General features: G+C 43.7%; 1 protein-coding gene across 3 annotated transcripts in view; it reads left to right on the forward strand.

The window, feature by feature from the left end:
* Window positions 1-26,747, forward strand: part of LOC121531907 (talin-2-like) — a 118,233-nt gene that overhangs the window by 64,891 nt on the left and 26,595 nt on the right. For all 3 annotated transcript variants that reach the window (XM_041837450.2, XM_041837452.2, XM_041837453.2), the window contains exons 9-35: window positions 4,800-4,863; window positions 5,021-5,125; window positions 6,617-6,772; window positions 8,002-8,103; window positions 8,192-8,268; window positions 9,830-10,016; window positions 10,154-10,267; window positions 10,743-10,851; window positions 11,514-11,722; window positions 12,011-12,109; window positions 12,318-12,485; window positions 12,774-13,068; window positions 14,154-14,320; window positions 15,052-15,180; window positions 17,629-17,742; window positions 17,901-18,149; window positions 18,448-18,576; window positions 18,678-18,780; window positions 19,850-20,058; window positions 22,577-22,696; window positions 22,986-23,183; window positions 23,796-23,935; window positions 24,502-24,595; window positions 25,493-25,582; window positions 25,698-25,820; window positions 26,086-26,229; window positions 26,411-26,572. In XM_041837450.2, the coding sequence (XP_041693384.1) occupies window positions 4,800-4,863; window positions 5,021-5,125; window positions 6,617-6,772; window positions 8,002-8,103; window positions 8,192-8,268; window positions 9,830-10,016; window positions 10,154-10,267; window positions 10,743-10,851; window positions 11,514-11,722; window positions 12,011-12,109; window positions 12,318-12,485; window positions 12,774-13,068; window positions 14,154-14,320; window positions 15,052-15,180; window positions 17,629-17,742; window positions 17,901-18,149; window positions 18,448-18,576; window positions 18,678-18,780; window positions 19,850-20,058; window positions 22,577-22,696; window positions 22,986-23,183; window positions 23,796-23,935; window positions 24,502-24,595; window positions 25,493-25,582; window positions 25,698-25,820; window positions 26,086-26,229; window positions 26,411-26,572 (3,856 nt within the window). The remainder of the gene's footprint in view (window positions 1-4,799; window positions 4,864-5,020; window positions 5,126-6,616; window positions 6,773-8,001; window positions 8,104-8,191; window positions 8,269-9,829; window positions 10,017-10,153; window positions 10,268-10,742; window positions 10,852-11,513; window positions 11,723-12,010; window positions 12,110-12,317; window positions 12,486-12,773; window positions 13,069-14,153; window positions 14,321-15,051; window positions 15,181-17,628; window positions 17,743-17,900; window positions 18,150-18,447; window positions 18,577-18,677; window positions 18,781-19,849; window positions 20,059-22,576; window positions 22,697-22,985; window positions 23,184-23,795; window positions 23,936-24,501; window positions 24,596-25,492; window positions 25,583-25,697; window positions 25,821-26,085; window positions 26,230-26,410; window positions 26,573-26,747) is intronic.

The raw sequence follows: 26,747 nt of genomic DNA on the forward strand, positions 1-26,747 counted from the left end.
GACCTCCACAAGTCTGGTTCATCCTTGGGAGTAATTTCCAAACTTCTGAAGGTACCACGTTCATCTGTACAAACAATAGTACGCAAGTATAAACACAATGGGACCACGCAGCCGTCATACCGCTCAGGAAGGAGACGCGTTCTGTCTCCTAGAGATGAACGTACTTGGGTGCGGAAAGTGAAAATCAATCCCAGGACAACAGCAAAGGACCTTGTGAAGATGCTGGAGGAAACAGGTACAAAAGTATCTATGTCCACAGTAAAACGTGTCCTATATCGACATAACCTGAAAGGCCGCTCAGCAAGGAAGAAGCCACTGCTCCAAAACCGCCATAAAAAAGCCATACTATGGTTTGCAACTGCACATGGGGACAAAGATCGTACTTTTTGGAGAAATGTCCTCTGGTCTGATGAAACAAAAATAGAAATGTTTGGCCATAATGACCATCGTTATGTTTGGAGGAAAAAGGGGGAGCTTGCATGCCGAAGAACACCACCCCAACCGTGCAGCACGGGGGTGGCAGCATCATGCTGTGGGGGTGCTTTGCTGCAGGAGGGACTGGTGCACTTCACAAAATAGATGGCATCATGAGGAAGGAAAATGATGTGGATATATTGAAGCAACATCTCAAGACATCAGTCAGTCAGGAAGTTAAAGCTTGGTTGCAAATGGGTCTTCCAAATGGACAATGACCCCAAGCATACTTCCAAAGTTGTGGCAAAATGTCTTAAGGACAACAAAGTCAAGGTATTGGAGTGGCCATCACAAAGCCCTGACCTCAATCCTACAGAAAATTTGTGGGCAGAACTGAAAAAGCGCGTGCGAGCAAGGAGGCCTACAAACCTGACTCAGTTACACCAGCTCTGTCAGGAGGAATGGGCCAAAATCCACCCAACTTATTGTTGGAAGCTTGTGGAAGGCTATCCGAAATGTTTGACCCAAGTTACATTTACATCATTTAGCAGACGCTCTTATCCAGAGCGACTTACAAATTGGTGCATTCAACTTATGATAGCCAGTGGGACAACCACTTTTTTTTATGGGCGGATGGGGGAGGGGGGGTAAACAATTTAAACAAGTTAAACAATTTAAAGGCAATGCTACCAAATACTAATTGAGTGTATGTAAACTTCTGACCCACTGGGAATGTGATGAAAGAAATAAAAGCTGAAATAAATCATTTTCTCTACTATTATTCTGACATTTCACATTCTTGAAATAAAGTGGTGATCCTAACTGACCTAAGACAGGGAATTTTTACTAGGATTAAATGTCAGGAATTTTGAAAAACTGAGTTTAAATGTATTTGGCTAAGGTGTATGTAAACTTCCGACTTCAACTGTAAATAATGGCTATTTCTCAGTAAGTTTTAAACTGTCAAGAGGAGTGAAACAAGGTTGTCCACTATCGGCATATCTATTTATTATTGCCATCGAGATGTTAGCTATTAAAATCAGATCCAACAATAATATCAAGGGATTAGAAATCCAGGGCTTAAAAACAAAGTTGTCATTGTACGCTGATGATTCATGTTTTCTTTTAAATCCACAACTTGAATCCCTCCACAGCCTCATAGAGGATCTAGATACAGTGAGGGAAAAAAGTATTTGATCCCCTGCTGATTTTGTACGTTTGCCCACTGACAAAGACATGATCAGTCTATAATGGTAGGTTTATTTGAACAATGAGAGACAGAATAACAACAACAAAATCCAGAAAAATGCATGTCAAAAATGTTATAAATTGATTTGCATTTTCATGAGGGAAATAAGTATTTGACCCCTCTGCAAAACATGATTTAGTACTTGGTGGCAAAACCCTTGTTGGCAATCACAGAGGTCAGACGTTTCTTGTAGTTGGCCACCAGGTTTGCACACATCTCAGGAGGGATTTTGTCCCACTCCTCTTTGCAGATCTTCTCCAAGTCATTAAGGTTTCGAGGCTGACGTTTGGCAACTCGAACCTTCAGCTCCCTCCAGGCCACTCCAGGACCTTAATGTGCTCCTTCTTGAGCCACTCCTTTGTTGCCTTGGCCGTGTGATTTGGGTCATTGTCATGCTGGAATACCCATCCACGACCCATTTTCAATGCCCTGGCTGAGGGAAGGAGGTTCTCACCCAAGATTTGACGGTACATGGCCCCGTCCATCGTCCCTTTGATGCGGTGAAGTTGTCCTGTCCCCTTAGCAGAAAAACACCCCCAAAGCATAATGTTTCCACCTCCATGTTTGACGGTGGGTATGGTGTTCTTGGGGTCATAGGCAGCATTCCTCCTCCTCCAAACACGGCGAGTTGAGTTGATGCCAAAGAGCTCGATTTTGGTCTCATATGACCACAACACTTTCACCCAGTTCTCCTCTGAATCATTCAGATGTTCATTGGCAAACTTCAGATGGGCCTGTATATGTGCTTTCTTGAGCAGGGGGGACCTTGCGGGCACTGCAGGATTTCAGTCCTTCACGGCGTAGTGTGTTACCAATTGTTTTCTTGGTGACTATGGTCCCAGCTGCCTTGAGATCATTGACAAGATCCTCCCGTGTAGTTCTGGGCTGATTCCTCACCGTTCTCATGATCATTGCAACTCCACGAGGTGAGATCTTGCATGGAGCCCCAGGCCGAGGGAGATTGACAGTTATTTTGTGTTTCTTCCATTTGCGAATAACCGCACCAACTGTTGTCACCTTCTCACCAAGCTACTTGGCGATGGTCTTGTAGCCCATTCCAGCCTTGTGTAGGTCTACAATCTTGTCCCTGACATCCTTGGAGAGCTCTTTGGTCTTGGCCATGGTGGAGAGTTTGGAATCTGATTGATTGATTGCTTCTGTGGACAGGTGTATTTTATACAGGTAACAAACTGAGATTAAGAGCATTCCCTTTAAGAGTGTGCTCCTAATCTCAGCTCGTTACCTGTATAAAAGACACCTGGGAGCCATAAATCTTTCTGATTGAGAGGGGGTCAAATACTTATTTCCCTCATTAAAATGCAAATCAATTTATAACATTTTATACATGCGTTTTTCTGGATTTTTGTTGTTATTCTGTCTCTCACTGTTCAAATAAACCTACCATTAAAATTATAGACTGATCATTTCTTTGTCAGTGGGCAAACGTACAAAATCAGCAGGGGATCAAATACTTTTTTCCCTCACTGTACATTTTCTAACCTCTCTGGATTACAACCAAATTATGATAAATGTACTATATTACGTATTGCATCACTAAAAATAAAAATTTTACATTACCATGTAGTTTACCAATAAAATGGTCTGATGGTGATGTGGATATACTCGGAATACATATCCCAAATGAAATAAATGATCTCACTCCAATACATTTTAATAGAAAGTTAGCAAAAATAGATAAGATCTTGCTACCATGGAAAGGTAAATACCTGTCAATTTGTGGAAAAATCACCCTGATTAACTCTTTAGTATTATCCCAGTTTACCTATTTGCTTATGGTCTTGCCTACGCCTAGCGAACAGTTTTTTAAATTATATGAGAAAAAAATATTCCATTTTATTTGGAACGGCAAGCCAGACAAAATTAAACGGGCCTATTTATATAATGAATATGAATGAGGACATAAATTATTAAATATTAAAGCATTAGACCTATCACTAAAAGCTTCAGTCATACAAAAGTTATACTTAAATCCGAACTGGTTCTCTAGCAAATTAGTAAGATTGTCTCACCCAATGTTCAAGAATTACCTTTTTCCCTTTATTCAGATTACAACCTCTCACTTTCAGTTATTTGAAAAGGAAATAATCTCCCAAATATCACTATTTCTAAAACAAGCCATAGAAAGTTGGTTGCAATTTCAATTTAATCCTCCAGAAACGACAGAACAAATTCAAATTAATCTCAAATATACTAATTGATAAAAAACCTTTTTTTTTACAAAATGTTTAACAAAGGTATAATCTTTGTAAATTATATTATCGGTAGGACTGGTGGAGTTATGTCGCACATGCAGCTAACAAAAACATATGGAAATGTCTGCTCTACCCAAAATTACAACCAAATAATTGCAGCATTACAGCAAAAATGGAAAAGGAAAGTGGAAGGGGGAAAATGTAAGGAACTTGTCTGTCGGCCTTGCATTAAAGAATATAATTGGTTAAAGAAAATTGTGATAAATAAAAAAGTATACCAGTTTCATTTAAGGACCAAAGGATTGACAGCCGTCCCATATAGATTGCAAAATAGTTGGGAAGAGATTTTTGACGTACCGATTCCATGGCATAGTGTTTATGAATTGATACGCAAAACGATACCGGATTCAAAACTTAGAATTTTTCTATGTAAATTATTATATAAAATTGTTGCTACCAATAACATTTTATTTATATGGGGGATACAATCTTCCCAGCTCTGCATATTTTGCTGCGAAGAGACAGAATCATTAGATCATTTGTTTTGTTACTGTCCATTTGTAGCTTGTTTTTGGACACAGGTCCAGGAATGGCTAAAGGATTGCAATGTTTACCTGGAGCTAACCCTGCAGATAGCACTACTGGGTGATCTGAAAAGTCATAGTCAATCGATCAATAATTTAATAATACTTCTAGCAAAAATGTTTATTTTCAATTTACGATCTGTAGAAACAATGAGAATAGAAAGGTTCAGAACTTTTGTAAAACATCACAGAACAGTTGAAAGATATATGGCAAATAGAATATAACACTTGTGAATGTAGGTACTGAGGCAAGAATGACCTTGTGTGAAAGCATGTTTTGGAAAGGGAATGTCTGTACATCATGAGTGTAAACTTGTAAAATGTGGTTTATCTCCATAGCCTGAAGGAGTTTCTACCCAAAGAGTACACCAAGCAGAGAGGGTCAGAGAAGAAAATATTTGTGGTATGTTCAGTATTATGCAATATGTTGTAGACATATGGATTCATATGTTATCAAAGGAAAATTAAAAGCTGTGAATTAAAAGCAATGCAATTCCCAAATTTGATATTGTTTAAACTCTAGGTTTCTATTGCTGTATCTATTTCCCTCTGACCCTCAGGATCACAAAACCTGTGGAGAAATGACAGAGATTGAGTCCAAAGTAAAGTATGTGAAACTAGCGAGGTCCCTTCCGACATATGGGGTCTCCTTCTTCCTGGTGAAGGTAAGATATAAGTAGAGAGGCTTGTGTTCTCCAACAGACAGTAAAATGAATGATTTACTGTGTAAATACAGCTTACTGCAAGGTTAAGATTAGGTTTGAGAGGTGTGTGTGTGTGTGTGTGTGTGTGTGTGTGTGTGTGTGTGTGTGTGTGTGAGAGGTGTGTGTGTGTGTGTGTGAGAGGTGTGGGTGTTTGTGTGAGAGTGTGAGAGAGAGAGAGTGTGTGAGAGAGAGAGACGCTCACACAGAAACAACAGCCAAAAACATAGATATACTGTAGGTAAAGCACATTTTGGGAATTTATTGCAACCTTCCATTTGTTATGTGTCACTCTTAAACCAGCTCAGTGCTCCAGAACAAGCCTTCCATAACTGTAAGGATCTTAGATATGATCAAAGTTTATTGGTTGCGTACACAGTTTAGCAGGTGTTATAGCGGGTGCAGCTAAATGCTTATGTTACTAGCTCCTAACAATGCTGTAAAATGTCAAAAAATTAAAATGTTAGGGATTTTTTCCCCCTAAAAAATACAAGAAATCAAGAAACGTTGAATGAATGATATAGAAGGCCTGTCTGTGATGGTGGGACTACGGCCAATAAAAGCTCTCTGACATTAGTTCAACCTGTGCTGCTGTGAGTCCCGACCAGCAGGTGTTTAAAAACCTCACCAACTTGCCTTGTATGAAATACAAGCTTACTGATTTAAGATACTATCTCTAACATGGCAAACCACTTCAGATTCCAAAATCTGACTTCCTGAGTTGAATACACTGTGAACAACTACTTGAATAAGCTAAGACAATGAACAATTGAAATAGTTCTCTATACATAGCTACCATGATAATCAAGATAATGTTATCTGCCCTTGTATAAAAAGCATTGAGTCTGTTCAAGCTGCTCTAAAGCTGTTACCTTGTTCTGTTATTGGAGCTCTACTTTTTGACCCTGAAATAAAAACAATAGCCTGGAGAAGTGAAAAGGTATTTTTCAACTCCCCTGTCCTCCTAACCATTAATTTTGTGTAGTGTTCAGCTTTGCTGGAGTGGAGCCAAGAGTAGGCTCATGTTCTGAAGTGAGGCGTAATGGATTGTGTGTGGGCAGAGAGGAGGAGGGCACTAGAGCCAGTCAGAGTCAGTGTGCTGCTGCTGGTGGAAGCTCCATCCTGCCACACTGACAGCCAGGTTGAGGCTCCCCTAGCAACAGAGGCCTAGCCTGGGGAAGGAGGGACTGGGGATGGCCTGTTCAGCAGAACAGCAGGGAGGCCCGGTTAAACAAGCCTGAACTCTGCAGGGTCAAACCCCATCCGCCCTCCTCCTCCTCCACTGGGGCTCCTGACTCAGGACAGACAAACAGAACAGCGCATGTGTGCTATCTATGGCAGGCAGCTTTGCTCTGCTGCTGTTTTCATTTCTCTGAGTAAAGAGATGCCCCCAGTTATTCATCTGTGTAGGCGTTGAACACCTATGAAAATATTGTCTCATGTCTTGTCTGTTAGGAAAAGTTGAAAAGCAAGAATAAGCTTGTCCCACGGTTACTGGGGATAACCAAAGAGTCGGTGATGCGGGTGGAAGAGAAGACTAAAGACGTGGTTCAGGAATGGCCCCTAACCACAGTGAAGAGATGGGCTGCTTCTCCCAAGAGCTTCACCCTGGTATGACCTGGTCTCAGTCCACTCCAATCCCACATTCACAGGAACACATTCTACACTCTTAAGGCTCACACACATCACACCGAATGTATATCTAGCATTCGTCTGGCGATCGTTCGGCGCGCTGTGTTTTAGGGACCACCCGCTGTAGACGTCTGACTGCCGCCATTTTTCACCGTGATTCTACATGGAATATTGGTGCGCAATTTACGTTCAGAGGTGCTAAGAACCCTCGGCCAGCAAACACTAGTGGTGTATCTGAGCCTTTAACCTCTCTTCTGTCCGTTACATCTCATTATAACAACAGAAATACACTATATATACAAAAGTATGTGGACACCCCTTCAAAATATTTCGGCCCGTTGCAGACAGGTGTAGTGTAACTGCAAAATAGTATGTGTTGTTGATACTACCCCCAATCCACAGTGTTATTGTGTTTTCTTTTCAATAAACAGTTATGTTAGTGTATATATTAGACTGTGTATACAAGGGATTTTACTGAAAGAATGTGAAGCACTTGGATGTTTTATTTATTTGAGTGCTTTTTCAATGTAGTATTTTGGTTGTTGTCAGCAGTGCTGTTTTTTTTGTTTGTTTGTTTTATCTCGGTTTATTAAGCCAGATTGCATTCAACTGAAATGAATAACCCATTTTAAGATTAATAGGGAGTACAATTTTTTAACATACTCGGAGGTACATTTGCCAACATTGATTTGAATGGAATATTACATTCCTGTCTCGCTTAGGAAGCCTTTGAAATGTGTGGAGTTATATATTGAAAACGAGTATGTCTCATATTTTATCAGCTCTTTGAAGAGTTCAGAATCGTAATGGAATGGAGTCAAAGTTTGTCTGTTCATTAGGAGAAGGAATGGTGAAGGTGTTGCCGACATACCATTAGTCCATTCAAAGCTTCTTTCTAAGCACTACCACATCTTCCTGTGCTTGTGTAGATGGAAAGGAACTTTGTGAAATTAGAGGCAAATAGCTGTGACACGTGAAAGTAGAAGGCCCTGGTTCAACCTTGATCTCTGAGAAAGCTGCTGTACTCCACATACGACAACACATACACTTCTCCATTTCCTAGAGGTATCACCAGAATACTATGAGCCTATGTACTGACAGATAGGGATTAGTTATGTGATGAAGTTATTGCTATGAGAGTAGTCCATTGTAGTGGGTCTGGACTGTAACTTCAGTATCTCTCCTGACAATCTGGTTGTACCCTGCAGGATTTTGGGGAGTACCAGGAGAGTTACTACTCTGTTCAGACCACAGAGGGGGAACAGATCTCTCAGCTGATTGCAGGATACATCGACATCATTCTCAAAAAGGCAAGTCAAAATAAACCAGAAATGAGCAAACCAGAAACACTTCCCACAAGTATTTTCTTTTGACACCTTTTGTTATTCCCTTCCACAGAAGCAGAGTAAGGATCGTTTTGGTTTGGAGGGAGATGAAGAGTCCACCATGCTGGAAGAATCTGTCTCTCCAAAGAAGTAAGGATCCCTCATACTGCACATACATAGGGTGCTGGCCTATTTACATTGATAATGCTGACCAGCCATATTCAGAGACTACAGACAAGTTATTCCTCATGTGAATGTAAACCTTGATTTTATTGTGCATATAATCACATTTCTGCCTGCCCGGCATTACACCCCTGAGAAAAATAACACGAAATGAGTTAGACTCTGCATCCTGAATTTCCAATAACATACAGTATCTGTGAGTTCATTTGTTCTCTGAAATATGATCACAGAATACCATCTGTCCCTCTCTCCTGAAGGAATATTAGCTTTTATTTGTATTTTCTCTAACCTCCATAAGAAAAATACCCCAGGGCAAGACAGCTATATTATTATTTTGCAAACAAAGATAATTTGTATCTACTTCCCCAGAATCAGATGAACTCGTGGAGACCATTTTTATGTTTTATGCGAGGGGGGGTGCATTGGGATTATTTAAAATACTCTTTGAAGAGGTAGGGTTTCAGATGTTTTCGAAAGATGGGCAGGGACTCTGCTGTCCTAGCTTCAGAGGGAAGCTGGTTCCACCATTGGGCTGACAGGACAGAGAAGAGCTTGGACTGGGCTGAGTGGGAGCGGGAGGGCCAAGAGACCAGAGGTGGCAGAACGGAGTGCTCGGGTTGGGGTATGAACGTAGTTTTGCAAGATTTTGCTAACTAGTGACTGGAAGTCTATGGGCATCTGCTAGTCAGTCATTACGCTAACACTAGTTTGCAATTGTGATAGCGCTAGTTATCAACTTCTTTCAAACTGCAAGCAGAGACATGAAAATGGTATCCACAAGTTATCTGACTCTGGGGAAGTAGATAAAGGGCCACATTGGCAAAATCCTGAAGTATCCCTTTAACATGTAATTTCTTCTCATCTCAGATGATCACAGCTGCCTAGTTTTTATCTTTGCTTGGCCTTGCAGCTCGACTCCTACAGGATATCTAATACAGATAGACTGTTGTCCTGTCACCCCGAGCCCAGACACCGGTTGTTATTGGAAACCTGTTTGTCTCATAGCGGATCCTGCTGGGATAGACACTGGGCATCATATCACTCCCTACTGTTTAGGTGCCAATTGACTCATGTTTTGTTTCTCAGCACAGAACATAATTGCTGCCTCTCAAAATAAGCAGTAATTAACCAATAGTGAATGTGACAAACTGTTTACAGGGGCAGTGGAACAGCTCTTTTCATATCAGTACTAACTCACTGTTATGGCTCTGTTACTGCTGTCCTATTGTAATGGAGAAAATAATGAGTATTATGTTTCCTTATCAGAAGATGTCCTATAAAGGTCCTAACATCTCTCTCTCTCTCTCTCTCTCTCTCTCTCTCTCTCTCTCTCTCTCTCTCTCTCTCTCTCTCTCTCTCTCTCTCTCTCTCTCTCTCTCTCTCTCTCTCTCTCTCTCTCTCTCTCTCTCTCTCTCTCTCTCTCTCTCTCTCTCTCTCTCTCTCTCTCTCTCTCTCTCTCTCTCTCTCTCTCTCTCTCTCTCTCTCTCTCTCTCTCTCTCTCTCCCCCTCCCCCCCTTCCCCTCTTCAGGTCGACCATCCTGCAGCAGCAGTTTAACAGGGTGGGTCGTGTGGAGCATGGCTCGGTGGCACTGCCAGGTATCATCCGCTCCGGGTCCATCGGTGGCCCTGACAACACCTTCAACATGGGCACCATGCCCTCTGCCCAGCAGCAGATTACCACAGGGCAGATGCACAGAGGACACATGCCCCCGCTGGTGAGCATGCCCGCTGGCACCCATGCCAATGTCACACAGTAGGAGCAGTGATGTGCAGAAAACCTTGCTTACACAATCACTAACTACGATCTTTGTCTGTTTGTACAAAAATCTTTAAAATGTGTGTGTGTTGTCAGAGCTTGGCCCAGCAGGCCCTGATGGGGACCATTAACACCAGTATGCAGGCAGTGCAGCAGGCCCAGGCTGATCTGGGGGAGGTAGATAACCTGCCTCCTCTTGGACAGGACATGGTGAGTTCCCTCCTCCATTCACTGGACTAATCCCCCTTCACACACCACAGCCACAAAATTACACCATTCAAAACTGCTCAACTTCTCCAACACTTTGAACCTTTTAGTCCACGCAGCCTAGTCAGTGAAGATTAATTCTATTTCTTTGTGTGTTTTTGGAAAATATATTTTTGTATCCCATTACATGTATTATTTTAAAGGTGCAAGTTTGGCGTTTTCCCTCGGTAGATGTGCTTAGCTAAGCATATAGAAGGGCTGACTTTATGTTAGTCTTTTTGAACTCCCATGTTTCACGTGTAATTAGGTGGTGGAAATTGACTGTAAATATGAAATATGCACTTTAAAGCTGGAAACTGGTGCTTCAATAGCTGTAGGAGTTGTGAAGAAGCCCTAGTCCTGATAACAAAATATATATGAGCTAAAACTCTCCCACTGTGATGAAAGCCAAAACCCGTCCTTCTCTCTCTCCTGAAAGGCATCCAGAGTTTGGGTTCAGAACAAAGTGGATGAGTCCAAACATGAAATCCACTCTCAAGTAGATGCCATAACTGCTGGAACAGCATCTGTGGTCAATCTTACTGCAGGTGAGTGCCCAAGAGTTTCCTTACAGATGTTTGGAATCATGTAGAGTTTTCTGTTATATTTTCACTAGAATCCTTGTTTATAAAAGGCCTCTAGACTTAGCTCGAAAATGACCTATTAAAAATAACAGGCGCTTATCTTCAAGGGCAAAACCCACAGGGATAGAATCAATACACACATTTTCCAAGCCGATGTGGAACACCCAGAGAGGAGGGGTCTGAATTCCGTTTACATAATGGAACATTTCCCATTTGCCCTAATAAATATTTCCATTGATGAATAAATAGTGAGCGTGTTGTCCTGAAGCTTAACTAGCTGGCAGCCTCTCACTGCCTCCTGGCTGGAGCTGTGCCATGCTGCTCCACACTGCTCCCTGCCAGCCTTTCAATAGGTTTTAATCTTTCCCAGCCATCTGTTGAATGGCACTGAGGCTCCCTGTTATCATCCAATAGAAACTTTTACCTCTCCATAAATAACTATCACTTCTCTCTCTCTGTGCTTATCTCCACAATACCATATCCAATGTGTTTTCATTGTGATGATGGTGACACTGATGTGTGTATTATTATGGCATCACTCAGGTTGCTGCTTGCGGTTTGGGCTGAGAGAGTGGAAGAGTAGAAGGTATAAGAAAGGGTTAACGAGGACTGTCTCTCTTCCCTAGGTGACCCTACAGACACAGACTACACGGCGGTTGGCTGTGCCATCACCACCATCTCCTCCAACCTGACAGAGATGTCTAGGGGGGTGAAGCTTCTGGCAGCGCTGGTGGAGGACCAGGTGGGCAGCGGGCAGAACCTGATGGGAGCTGCCAGGACCCTGACAGGGGCCGTCTCTGACCTGCTCAGGTCTGTGGAGCCTGCAGCTGGAGAGGTACAGACACAACACAGCACTGTTCTACCCATTACATCTGCTCTATTCTCCTTATTACAATGATTACACAGAGATTGATACGGACTGTACTGCATGTGGACTCCCTTTTAACAAAGACACTAGTGTGTTTCTTTAGTATGTTTTCTAAACAATAATGATGTGTTCTGTAGAAATAATCACTGGGAGCTGGTGAACTGTATCTGAGAGCAGCGGAGTGCTGTGATTGTGCTGTGGTGCCGCAGTGGGGTCAGTGTTGTGAATGTGGTGATGTCACCCCCTCCCATGCAGCCCAGACAGACGGTGCTGACTGCAGCAGGAAGCATAGGCCAGGCCAGTGGGGACCTGCTGCATCATATGGGGGAGGGCGAGACCGACGAGAGGTTCCAGGTTGGACTGCACTTTACTCACTATTTCTATAGTACTGCTGCCAAACAGGGAAACACACATGTTCCCCCAGTCCCTGTTTAAAGCTTCACACACACTTATGTAATGGTATCAGGCTTTGTTTTCTTTAGCTATTGCAATTGAATGGAGAGCAAAAAGTCTGCTCAGCTCTGCTGTGAGTCAGTGAGTGACGTTGATGAATGTGTTACAGGACATTCTGATGAGCCTGGCCAAAGCGGTGGCCAACGCAGCTGCCATGATGGTCCTCAAGGCCAAGAATGTGGCCCAGGTGGCAGAGGACACTGTGCTGCAGAACCGAGTGATTGCAGCTGCTACTCAGTGTGCCCTTTCCACCTCACAGCTGGTGGCCTGCACCAAGGTACTGTCCTGACTGACTGCCACACCCCGGTTCCCTGTCTCCTGTTGCCATGGAGGACAGCTCAGGGCAAGGACTGTGATAAGAGAAGAGCTGTCTTACTGAAATGAAATGGCTGTGTGTTTGTCCTATCTCTTGATTTCTAGTACAGGATAGCGTATGCTAAATTAGTTATGTCAACAATAACATTATAATTCTTGTACACGCCAAAATGAGTCCCCTAGCATCTCTGAATGTGTCGTTTAATTTTGAGTGGCCAGTCGAGACTGATCGTGGACTGTGTTCGTCCAGGTGGTGAGCCCCACCATCAGTTCTCCGGTGTGCCAGGAGCAGCTGGTTGAGGCAGGGAAGCTGGTGGACCGCTCGGTGGAGACCTGCGTCAAGGCCTGCCTGTCTGCCACAGACCACGGGGAGCTCCTGAAGCAGGTGGGTGCCGCGGCCAACACGGTGAGCCAGGCACTCAGTGACCTGCTGCAGCACGTACGCCACTACGCCAGCTGTGGTGAGCCCATCGGACGCTACGACCAGGCCACAGACACCATCATGACCGTCACCGAGAGCATCTTCACGTCCATGGGAGACGCAGGTGAGCTCTGGGAGAGGAGGGGAGTGGAGGGGGGAGGGGAGTGGTTGAGCACTTTTTGGGAGGTGGGGAGAGAACTTTTCACTCTTGATTAATCTTGCAAGTATTTTCACATTCCTGGCCAGTTCTGGCATCCAGCTGTTTGAGTCTCAAACCTTTAGCTAGCTATTATTAAAGGACGTAAGAATTATCATTCAAGTAGACAGGACTGTCCAGCCTGTTTCTTGTCTTTGATTTTCTCTAGACTTTCACTGTGGTTGTTCCCATGTATTTTGACTGAGTGGGACCAAAGATGTTTTCTGGTTATGGTTTATATTAACTGACCTTCAATACCCTGCTATTGAAACATTTTCAAGGCCTGAAGTGTTTGTTATGGGTTGCCCATGAGTCTGAAGAATTCCCAACCCCAGCCAATCCTCAAGGGGTCGTAGAAAGCATGTCATCGAAAACCCCTACAGAGCTTAAAATCTGCTCTCAATCACATTCAGTGCAGCTTTGAAATTTAACTGGAAACAAATGACCTTAAAATGTTTTATAGGGCTTAACACTCTGACTTTTGTAAAACATAGTCAAATAAAAACTGCAGTAGATCAGCCAAGTATCATTTATTATGAAATATGTCTTTAAAAGTCCCATTTCACTGATAGGGAAAAACATGTGTCTCTAAAGGCTGTAGGCTGTAAAGGACCCTGGATGTCATGCCTTTGATAGTCTTCTCTCCAGTTATTTCTAGCTGGAGGTGGGTGTTTAGCAATAACAGTTTTTATAGGCTGACTGGGGGAAATACAGTAGCTTCTATACAGCACTATAGAGGTTTTATAGTGCTTTTATTATTCTATTTCCTCACAGAAGACAAATTATTTTTTTAATAACCAGTGGGGAAGGCAAAAGTAAACTGCTGTGATACTATCAGTATGATACCAGAAGGTGAAAAGGAAATCATGTAGTGTACTATTGTGTGTGAGGTCCAATGAGGGATCAGTAATCAGTGAGTTTAATCTAGGCCATGTTTCTGTGTAGATAGCACATTTGGGAGGTATTGACCCTGGCTCTGTCTCTCTCCTCTCTCTCTCTCTGACCCTGTGTAGGGGAGATGGTGCGTCAGGCCAGGGTGCTGGCTCAGGCCACCTCTGACCTGGTCAATGCCATGAGGTCAGATGCTGAGGCAGAGGTGGACGTGGACAACTCTAAGAAGCTGCTGGCTGCAGCCAAACTCCTGGCTGATGCCACGGCCAGGATGGTAGAGGCTGCTAAGGTACGGGTACGGGGACAACCACTATGCTAGCCTACTTAGAGTTCTAGGATAGATTGTTGTATGCCACTAGTGTGTAAACTGTACAGTATGCCATGTTAGTGTATTATCATTAGTGTCATGTCTGCAACTTAAACTAGAATTGTACTGCTGTCATTTGTTGGAAAGGAGATTTATAGTATTCCTAATGTAGTCTGGGCTGTAGCTTCTCTTTAGAGCTGAAATAATGAAAGGGCAGGACCAATGGTTCTTAATAAGCCCTTGGTGCTGAAGACAAGTATAAATGAGCAGGATATTATCAATGTAAAAACGCCAGGCAAGTGAAACGATGCTTATGGCTTGTTAGATGCTTTTGATCTGTGACAGATTCATCACAACATTGCTGCTATTACAGAGGAAATGGGAATCTTGCACTGGCGGTTTCCTTGGAAACTGTCAGAAAGCAGAGTGTCTAATGCTGCTCTGCATTTAATGTACAGTCACAGTGTTGGGACATTTTTCAGAGTGCTAGTGAGACATTTAATGTACAGTCACAGTGTTGGGGGAAATGGTCAGAATGTTACTGAGACATTTAATGTACAGTCACAGTGTTGGGGAAATGTTCAGAGTACTACTGAGACTATGAAAGAGGGTTTGATATTCCCTTTGCCACTGCAGAACTATGATTGTAATTAGTGGTGTTTTTGCTTGTTGTGTCTGTGTGTGCCTGCGTGCATGTGTGTGTGCGTGAACAGGGAGCTGCAGCTTACCCAGAGAATGAGGACCAGCAGCAGCGGCTGAGAGAGGCAGCAGAGGGGTTACGTGTTGCCACTAACGCTGCAGCTCAGAATGCCATCAAGAAGAAGCTGGTCAACAGGCTGGAGGTGGGTTGGATGGAGAATGAGAGAATATTGTAACCTTTGTGCTAACTTTGAGTCCCTGTCCAGCTGTAGCTTTGTAGCAATGAACATTTGAGACTTTACACTAGTATGTCCTTTCTCACAAACAAACCCCATAAGTCCATCCAACACCATGACGCACCATTAAAGAGGAGAGTGTGTCAGACACCACGACCTAGATATGTGTGAAGATGCATAGATCCCCTCCCCCCAAGCCTTAGGAAAGAGCATAGCAAAAGAAAAATGTTGCACAAATTAGGTGTATTTAGCATATTCTCTACATTATTTCTGTTCCTGCAGCAGGAGTATGTGAATCCCATTATTTGTGTGAATGAGTTAATCGTAGTGTAAAGATCTGGGTTTAGCCCCTAGTATTAGTAGGCCCTTAATGACCAGACCCCCACTGCACTGGAGCTTCCACTGAACACACTAACCTAAGGCTGAATTCAGTTGGTTATCTGATGCATCTGTCTCTGTAGCCTGTAATACTAATGGGTTCCAGCCCAAAGAGGATGCAGAGATAATAAAAACAATTTAGAATGTAATGGGTTTAGATTAACTGACAGCATACCATCACCTGCCCATTCATATGGCTGAAATATCTCCTACTGATCTCCTAAAGCTTTGTATCTTTTGGGTTTCAACATTGCCATTTGTGTTGTGTCGCCCTTACCAGCATGCTCTGCTGTTAAGAGAATGCTAAATATGTAGTCTGTTTGTAGTTTATCTGTTTGTCTGTTTCACCAGAGAGAAATTAATTCTCTCTCGCTCTCTCTCTCTCTCTCTCTCTCTCTCTCCCCTCCCTCCATCCCTCCCCCTCTCCCTCTCCTCTTGAGAGATGTGCCAGACAGGCAACATTGTGCAGTCTGTTTGTTTTCCACAGGACAAAGATAGCATTGTTGTTCAGGTTCTTTTTCATCCTCCATCCTTCCACCCACAAAAGATGGAATCTCTTTTCTCTCGCCACTTTCCATTTTGTTGTTACTTCAAAGAAAGTAATCTGGGTGTGGATTAATGGCAATACAAAAAGTGTATTGTACAGTGCGTATGTATTGCATGTTGAGAAAATGTTGTCCTCATCCCAAAATACAGTATATATACACTACCATTCAAAAGTTTGGACACACCTACTCATTCAAGGGTTTTTCTTTATTTTTAATATTTTTTACATTGTAGCATAATAGTGAAGACATCAAAACTATGAAATAACACATATGGAATCATGTAGTAAACAAAAGTGTTAAACAAATCCAAATATATTTTATATTTGAAATTCTTCAAATAGCCACCCTTTTCCTTGATGACAACTTTGCACACTCTTGGTATTCTCTCAACCAGCTTCACCTGGAATGCTTTTCCAACAGTCTTGAAGGAGTTCCCACATATGCTGAGCACTTGTTGGCTGCTTTTCCTTCACTCTGCGGTTCGACTCATCCCAAACCATCTCAACTGGGTTGAGGTCAGGGGATTATGGAGGCCAGGTCATCTGATGCAGCACTCCATCACTCTCCTTCTTGGAAAAATAGCCCTTACACAGCCTGGAGGTGTGTTGGGTCATTGTCCTGTTGAAAAACAAATGATAGTCCCACTAAGCCCAAACCAGATGAGATGGTGTATCGCTGTAGAATGCTGTGGTACCATGCTGGTTAAGTGTGCCTTGAATTCTAAATAAATTACAGACAGTGTCACCAGCAAAGCACCCCCACACCATAACACCTCCTCCATGCTTTGCGTTGGGAAATACACATGCGAAGATCATCCGTTCACCCACACCGCGTCTCACAAAGACACAGTGGTTGGAACCAAAAATCTCCAATTTGGACTCCAGACCAAAGGACAAATTTCCATCAGTCTAATGTCCATCCTTTCCTGTCTGTGGTGGTCCTCATGAGAGAATACCAAGAGTGTGCAAAGCTTTTGTTATTGACCAAATACTTATTTTCCACCATAATTTGCAAATAAATTCATTAAAAATCCTACAATGTGATTTTCTGGATTTCTTTTCCTCATTTTGTCTGTCATAGTTGACGTGTACCTATGATGAAAATTACAGGCCTCTCTCATCTTTTTAAGTGGGAGAACTTGCACAATTGGTGGCTGACTAAATACTTTTTTCCCCACTGTATATGAGACAATTACTTGTTTACTATTCTAATTACGTTAGTAACCCGTTTATAATAGCAATCAGGCATCTCTGGGGTTTGTGGTATGTGGCAAATATATCACGACTAAGGGCTGTATCCAGGCACTGTATCCAGGGCTGTATCCAGGTTCTTACGCGTCGTGCGTAAGAACAGCCCTTAGCCGTGGTATATTGGCCACCTACCACAAACCCCTGAGGTGCCTTAATTATACCACCCTCATCTATGGTTCTGATGTAAAACACGTACCTACAACAATCTCTGTCAATATCTCTCTCTGTTTCTGGAACAGATTGCTGCTAAGCAGGCTGCGGCTGCTGCTACTCAGACCATCGCAGCTGCCCAGAACGCTTCTGCATCCAATAAGAACACTGCCTCTCATCAACAACTAGTACACAGCTGCAAGGTACAGTAATATGGATAGAGATTGAGCCACAGCGAGCAGGATCACTGTTAGATCACTTTGGTGAAATACCTACAGTATTGAACCGATTGCTACATTGGCAGCATTTATATTGCAGGTTTCATTACATTGTTTTAATCAAATGATATGTGTACTTGTAGGCAGTGGCAGACCACATCCCTCAGCTGATCCAGGGGATGAGGAGTAGTCAGGCTCAGCCAGAGGAACTCAGTGCCCAACTAGCCCTCATCATGGCCAGCCAGAGCTTCCTACAGCCTGGCAGTAAGATGGTGACGTCTGCAAAGTCAACCGTCCCCACGGTGACAGACCAGGCTGCAGCGATGCAACTTGGCCAATGTGCCAAAAACCTGGCAACCTGCCTAGCTGAGCTACGGACAGTCACCCAAAAGGTAAGTTCTGTACCCACAGGCGTAGCACACACCCCCGCACACACCCATGCAGCCCACAAGTTTTCAGGGCCCCCAATCCATGAGCTCTAAAACAGCAACATTTTCTCTCAGCCAGACAGCAAAATGTGTAAAATAGCATGATATTTGCTATAAAACTGAAAAATGTTCTCTCTGCCACATAGCGAAAATGAGCTACGCCACTGCCTGTACCCACAGCTACTGATGGTCATGTTTTCATACAGGACACACAGCCTCTGGGCTCTGTGTGAGAAAGGTTTGTGTCTATGTGCTTCTGCAGGCCCAAGAAGCCTGTGGTCCTCTGGAGATAGACTCTGCCCTCAGTGCAGTCCAAACTCTGAGGAGTGAGCTTCAAGATGCCAGGATGGCTACGCACGATGGGCAGCTCAAACCACTTCCTGGGGAATCGGTCAGTTCATTGTAGAATACATTGATTTGTTCCAATCATGCAAAGCAAATCTGTAGATGTGTGAAAAGGCGTGACTTGGTGCTCTTGTGTCGTCCCTACAGCTAGAGAAGTGTGCTCAGGACCTGGGTAGTACCTCCAAGGCTGTTGGCTCCTCCATGGCTCAGCTGCTGACCTGTGCTGCACAGGGCAATGAGCACTACACAGGTAGGAAAGCAAACAGAGTGCGCTGAGAATGATTGAGTAGTACAAGAGGAATGTTCACCTAAACTTATGGCAGACTTCATTGAGTAGCTGTGTAGAATGTTTTTGCTCGACTAGACTTAGTTAGATGTTATTATTTGACATTACAGTTTGCAAAATGTCACGATCAGCTACAGGGTCTCAGTAAAGCTCTACTCTACTAAGTGGGGTAAGAGAGGATATAAAGTAGGTAGCAGAATCCCGAACAATCATTCACTTTCCCTCCACCAATAGATATCAAAGTGTAATTCAATTTTTGATTTAGTGATGTTGTTATCACTATTGCCAATGAGCAAGCAATAAACCCAATGGGTCCTGCTGCACAGCTTGACATTTTCTTTAGCCTCCATTCTAGCTCCATTTAGTCTCTCAGGAGAATTGATAAAGACAGATTTGAATAGTGTATTCTAACAATGGCTGCTCCCTCCCTCCCAGGCTGTGCTGCTTCACGTTGGGGCACAGGGTGCTACTCTCTCCTCATTCATCTTATTTTTACTAGATTTAACTTTCCATCAGCAATGGGCTCCACTCGGCTGGATAATGAAATTTGATGCAATTTGCTGCATTCCCTCATCTCAGCTTTGTGTGTAATAAGTAAAGCCCCAATCCCACATGGTGCCTCGTTCTCCTATCTATCTAATTTGTTTTAACAATAGGGGTGCTTTAGGTTGGGCTCGCTGTGCTATTCCTACTGTTCAGTTACACATTACCAACAACTCGTTCTATTCATTTTGAGCACTAAAGCTTCACCTCTGAATGTGTGTATGTCTTAATGCAGGACATATTTAGTGAAGTGATAATGAGATTGAAATGAAGTAAGATTCAGCTTGGAGTTTGTCTAATGAATAAATCATGATGTAGCTATCCAGAGTCAGTAGGTTGTTTAACTGCATCTTAAAGAACAATGATGAGGTACAGTGGGACGTTGACACCAGGTTTTCCATAATTATTTCCTGGACTAGCTTTGTTATTCCAACTCCAAGACTTCCACTCACTCCAACACTGTCTGTCTGTCTGTCGCTATCGTGTGTAGGAGTGGCTGCCAGGGAGACTGCCCAGGCCTTGAGGACGTTGGCCCAGGCAGCCAGAGGTGTCGCGGCCAGCACTAAGGAACCCCAGTCTGCGGCGGCCATGTTGGATTCTGCCCAGTACGTCATGGAGGGCTCTGCCATGCTCATCCATGAGGCCCACCAGGCCCTGGTCTCCCCCGGCGACGCAGAGAGTCAGCAGAGGCTGGCACAGGTGAGGAACTCCTGACATGCTGACCAGACAGCTCACGTCACGTGCGTTGCAAAATAAATGTATACATACATGTTATTGAATCATTGCATCCAAACTGCTCGCGCGTGTCAACAAGCCAGGCGCTAAAATAGAACTTGGTTCCATTTGTGACGCTTGAAGCGCTGTAAGTCCCGCCTCTCCCATCTCCTCATTGGTTTTTAGGAGCATATACCCACATGGATGATTGAAAGATGAACTGAGGTCCACACTCCAGTCCAGTATGTGGTGGTAATGCACCTTAAAGTTGGTTGCCAACTGCCATAAAAAGTCCAAAGAAGAAGAAGAAGCCTGAAGGAGGAGACATTACTAGAAACTAACTCGGTTTACCCTTTTATCTGTGGATTAATTGTCGGAGTAGAGGACCTTGTGTATTTCAGGTAAAATAACAACCCAATGTTTATATCCCAGGACATATTAGCTAGCAACAGAAAGCTAGCGAGCTAAATTGTCATGAATGTTTAATGCTTTTCAAGCTGTCCTCAAATTAATATAGATGGTTCAGAGTTTGTTTTTGATATTTCAACCTGCGTGTCCTGATCGCGTCTGCTATTGGAAGGACAGAGTCAACATCAAATCAAATTTTATTTGCCACATTTGCCGAATACAACAGGTGTAGACCTTACAGTGAAATGCTTACAAGCCCTTAACCAACAAAATAAGTGTTAAGTAAAAAATAGATAAGTAAAAAATACAAAATATCAAATAATTTGTCGGAGGGCATAGCGGGATTTCTTATAATTTCTTTAAAGCGGCAACTCTACCCTTTACCTCAGTGCGGATGTTGCCTGTAATCCATGGCTTCTGGTTGGGGTATGTACGTACGGTCACTGTGGACGACATCATCGATGCACTTATTGATGAAGCCAATGACTGATGTGGTGTACGCCCTCAATGCCATCGGAAGAATCCTGGAACATATTCCAATCTGTGCTAGCAAAACAGTCCTGTAGCTTAGCATCTGCGTCATCTGACCACTTCTTTATTGACCGAGTCACTCGCGTTTTCTGCTTTCATTTTTGCTTGTAAGCAGGAATCAGGAGGATAGAATTATGGTCAGATTTGCCAAATGGAGGGTGTGGGAGAGCTTTGTATGCGTCTCTGTGTGTGGAGTAAAGGTGGTCTAGAGCTTTTTTTCCTCTGGTTGCACATTTAACACGCTGGTAGAAACGAGGTAGAACAGATGTAAGTTTCCCTGCATTAAAGTCCCCGGCCACTAGGAGCGCTGCTTCTGGATGAGTGTTTTCCTGTTTGCTTATGGCCTTATACAGCTCATTAAGTGCAATCTTAGTGCCAGCATCGGTTTGTGGTGGTAAATAGACAGCTACGGAAATTTGAGATGAAAACTCTCTTGGTAAATAGTGTGGTCTACAGCTTATCATGAGATACTCTACCTAAGGCGAGCAAAACCTTGAGACTTCCTTAGTATTAGATTTCGTGCACCAGCTGTTGTTTACAAATATACACAGACCGCCACCCCTTGTCTTACTGGAGTCAGCCGTTCTATCCTGTCGATGTAGCGTATATCCCGCCAGCTGTATGGTGTCCATGTCGTCATTCAGCCACGACTCGGTGAAACATAAGATATGACCCTTTTTAATGTCCCGTTGGTAGGATATCCTTGATCTTAGGTCGTCCATTTTGTTTTCCAATTATTGTACGTTGGCTAGTAGGACGGGTGGAAGAGGCAGATTACTAGCTCGCTGTCGGATCCTTACAAGGCACCCCGACCTACGTCCACGATATCTCTGTCTCTTTCTCATGCGAATGACGGGGTTTGGGGCCTTGTCGGGTGTCTGTAGAATATCCTTTGCTTCCGACTCGTTGAAGAAAAAATCTTCGTCCAATACGAGGTGAGTAATCGCTGTCCTGATATCCAGAAGCTCTTTTTGGTCATAAGAGACGGTGGCAGAAACATTATGTACAGAATAAATTACAAATAACGCAACAAAACACACATAATAGCACAATTGGTTAGGGGGCCGTAAAACGGCAGCCATCTCCTCCGGCGCGATGGCGCACGCACGCGCCCGGTCTAGTCAGCATGACAGATTTCCTGTATTGACGTCCTACTCAGACAGTAGTTAATGTTCCAAGCACAGTGTTTTCTGTCAGGCTCTTTCCTCTCCTCTGCATTCTGGCTGATAACCGATTTGTAAACCCTGCTACTTTTCATAACAATTATCTGCTTTAAGGGTTGCTATTTTCTCTTCTCAGTCTCCTGCTTAGCGATCCTCTCACAGTTACGTTAGCTCCAGTAAAACTGCTTATTTGCAGCGGGGCCCTTTGGGAGATAAACATATTGGTTGGCATATGTCTGTGACGGTAGCATAAATTAGTGACATGGATTGTCGTGCTCCGCTTGCAGGCTGATTTGCATTTAAGATGTTTTTCCTTCTCAGAGCTGTGCTCTGGGACTATGGAGCGTGGTTAGAATATGTAATGTCAGCCCACTGACTGGCTGATCTGTGCTGTGTTGCAGGTGGCCAAGGCAGTGTCCCACTCTCTGAATAACTGTGTGAACTGCCTGCCTGGCCAGAAGGATGTGGACATGGCCCTAAGAAGCATCGGAGAGGCCAGCAAGAAGCTGCTGGTGGACACTGTGAGTCCTGCTGCCATACCGGCGAGGCTGCAGTTTGGAGTGTTGACGTTTTATTACGCATCTGAACATGAGTGCTTATAGAGGGTCAAGTCAATGCTGTCCTCAACCTTAACACACATTTGGCATATATTACCTCTAGTCATTAATCATCTACACAGACATTTCACAACTATCCAGGGAAAAATGTAACATAAACATAACACAAATACCATACGGATTATGATGTAACAAATGATACCGATGAAAATGTACGGACTACTATACTTGTGTTTTTCCTGTGTCTCTCCAGCTCCCCCCCTGCAGTAAGTCATTCCAGGACGCTCAGAGTGAGCTGAACCATACTGCTGCAGAGCTCAACCACTCAGCAGGGGACGTGGTCCATTCCTCCCGGGGTACCAGCAACCAACTGGCCGTGGCTTCTGGGAAATTCAGTGAGGACTTTGATGAGTTCCTGGACGCCGGTGTTGAGATGGCTGGACACACTCAAGTAGGTATCATTATCTGTAGCAGGTCCCAACAGCCCCATATAAATATCTGATTAATCTCCCTGTGAAATAGGTGTGGATAAATGTTATGACACCTGAATATACTGTTGGTAGACAGGAGCAGTTTAGATTTAATAGGATAAAATGGAAATGCCTCTGAGCTAGTCATGTTGAGTAGCTTCAAATTTTTCTGTCGCTTGAGCACTTAAGCTATTTTGATTCATTTGTTAATTAGTCCTTTTCATCTAATTCACTTAGGCACATGATTGTCCCCGAGAGCGCTAACACAGTCAGACGTGATGAGATCTTTGATGATGTTCTGGTTATTTTGCTCATTAATTTGGATAGATTGTGTAGGAGAGCAGTTGATGTAGCATGACACACAGGCCTTAATCAGGCTTAAATGAATAGGGGACTGGCTGGCTGAGGTGGGGGACACCATTCACATGATGCCAGTTTCATAGGCCATTCCACCAGATAGACAGTGTGACAGTTGTTGACAATACGTACAGTTTCATTTTCCTGGAAAGATGTGACTTGAATAACATGTTGACCACACACACATATTTTATTCTAAGAAACAGCTGAGTTGTCTTGTGACTTTGTCTTTGCAGTCCCAAGAGGACCAAATCCAAGTGATTGGCAACCTGAAGAACATCTCCATGGCATCCAGCAAGCTCCTTCTGGCAGCCAAGTCCCTGTCAGTGGATCCTGGAGCAGCTAACGCCAAGAACCTGTTAGCTGCTGCAGCAAGGTGAGGCCACTCTATATGGAGCTGAATGGCATATAAGAATGTCTCTTATCACAACCTAGTTGAGTATAAGGAGGGTCTACATTAAGCACAAAGTAAGACTGTAAGGAGTGACTATATTAAGTCAGTTAGAACAAAAACATATTCATATACTGTATATTCTGACCCAGTTTCCATTCAAAGCCTCATAAAACAAGTACACTACTATCATAGTTTATATCCATGCTATGAAACATCTCTGCTTCTCACAGGATGTTGCTAGGCTGAGAGATAGACAGAGATAGTAGGGTAGAATCCCCCCTGGTGGAGAGATGGCAGGTAGCTGGCCCCGCTGGGCTTTGGGCCTGACTGACTTCCCTCTCTTTAATTAGGCAGATGGAAGCCATGGCTGGAGCTTGTCTGTGATCACTAAGCGCAGCCTCCACACTCCTGTACAGTGTTAGATTGTCACAGGGAGAGATGGGCGATGGGCTCTGCCATGCATGTGTAAAGTAGAAGTGTATGCGTGTGTGTGTATATAGAGAGATGTGAGCGCTAAAAAGCCGTGTGCTGCTGCTCTTGTGTTTCAGAGCGGTGACAGAGAGCATTAATCAGCTCATCACACTGTGTACCCAGCAGGCACCGGGCCAGAAGGAGTGTGACAACGCTTTGAGAGAACTGGAGGTAGCCGTTTTACTGTACACTACACAACCCTTTTTATGTTCATGCTAGCTAATATTCATGTTTATTTCAGTCTACACAAAATAAAGGGTTTTGATGTAGTAACTTTTTGTCCCCCACGATGAAATCAGGGAGGGAACTGTGGATTTGCCTCCATCTGTTAGTACATTTGTAAGTTCATACATTAGTCACATGCGATATCTCAGACAGCACTGGCCCGATGTTGTCAAAACTTGGGGGAATGATGCGTCTTGCCATAGAGATCCATCATTTACAAAATTACGCATATTGGCTCAAGGGGGGGGCTGCGTCATTCGTGGGGTATGAGATATTTACTGCTGCCTTGTTTTGTGTTGATTTGAATCCTGAAAAAGCAATGGTTTTCCATTACAATTCATTAATTGGGATGATATTTAACGGCTGAATGAGATGCATGTTGCTGAGGGTTTCTGTATTGACATTATTTTATGCACAGCATTGCTCTGTCTCCATGGGGAATAATTACCAAGTCGTTTACTTCCTCTGTGCCTTGAGCCCCTTCAGCCCATGTCCTCCCCTCTTCACGCTTTCTGATATTTATTATCGGTCTCTCTATGTATCCCTTCTGCTTAACATTGAATGACAGTCACCATTAATTTCAACCCCTGGAATACCACTAATGATGCTTTCATGTAACTCACAGATCTGTGGGTTATTCTCCTAAATTATTAAGTAATAATGCTTGGCGACATGACTTCCCTCTATAAGTTAAAGATTAACATGACTTCAAAACAGACCGATTAAAAACAGTTGGACTTGTTTTTCATGTAGCACACATTTTAATTCCCCCAAGTTGGCAATCAGATTGGTTCAGTAGTTTGTGCTCTCCTTATTGTTGAGCCCCTCTCCCGCTGCGTACAGGCTGTGAGAGGATTGCTGGAAAACCCCAGTGAGCCTGTCAGTGAGCTCTCCTACTTTGACTGCATCGAGAGCGTCATGGAGAACTCAAAGGTAAAGCCTTACAAAACAATCACATGCATCATAGACTTTAAATGTCAGTGATATATAATGGAATAGACAGTTGAAGAGGTAATCTTACAGTTTATTTCTATTTCCACATGTGCAGGTTCTTGGAGAGTCCATGGCGGGGATTTCCCAGCACTGTAAGACGGGCAACGTGCCGGCGTTTGGGGATTGTGTGGGGGTGGCGTCCAAGGCCCTGTGTGGGTTGACGGAGGCGGCTGGACAGGTGAGATCCCAGCCTAGTACTGACTGACTGGCTGGAGCTTCCAGCCTCCCTCCCACTCCTCCCTGCTATCAGGTCTGAGTCTGGGTCTGGGTCTGGGTCTGGGTCTGGGTCTGGGTCTGGGTCTGGGTCTGGGTCTGGCACACAACCAACACTCTATCAGCTCTAGACCTATATTCATGTTTAGTTACAGCACCTACATGCACCTCTCCCTAAAGCAGAAACGAAGCCATGAGCATTCCCCTCTCTCCTTCTCCCCACACTGCAGGCCTCCTACCTGGTGGGTGTGTCCGATCCAAACAGCCAATCTGGTCATGAGGGCTTGGTGGATCCAATCCAGTTTGCTAGGGCAAACCAAGCTATTCAGATGGCCTGTCAAAACCTGGTGGACCCAGCCAGCAGCCCCTCTCAGGTGAGAAGACCAATGTAGAGAGACATTTATTGACATATTGAGTCTATTATACGAATAGTGACTTAATCAAATGGATTATTACATTTGAACATCAACATCACATCAAACTTCTTCCCACCATATGCCTCTTTAGAGAAATGTTTATACTGCTTTGTTTGTCGTTTGGTTGTTTGTTTGTTAGGTTCTGTCTGCAGCAACGATTGTAGCCAAGCATACCTCAGCTCTTTGCAATGCCTGCCGCCTGGCCTCGTCCAAGACATCCAACCCTGTGGCCAGGAGACACTTTGTTCAGTCAGCCAAAGAGGTTGCCAACACCACAGCCAACCTTGTCAAAACTATAAAGGTATGTGTACTCTCTGCCATGGTCCACTCATAAATGGGATTATTGTCCTTTGTGCCTTCAGCAAAAGTAGATTTATTGATGTTCTCTGTTTCACTTAAAATATTTCCATCATTTGTAATGAAGACAGATGGCTATATTGTGTAGCTGAGTTGGGGTGTTGGCTAAGGAGGTCATG

Source organism: Coregonus clupeaformis, chromosome 19 (genome assembly GCF_020615455.1).
Source record: "Coregonus clupeaformis isolate EN_2021a chromosome 19, ASM2061545v1, whole genome shotgun sequence".
In the NCBI taxonomy this organism is placed as follows: Eukaryota; Metazoa; Chordata; class Actinopteri; order Salmoniformes; family Salmonidae; genus Coregonus; species Coregonus clupeaformis.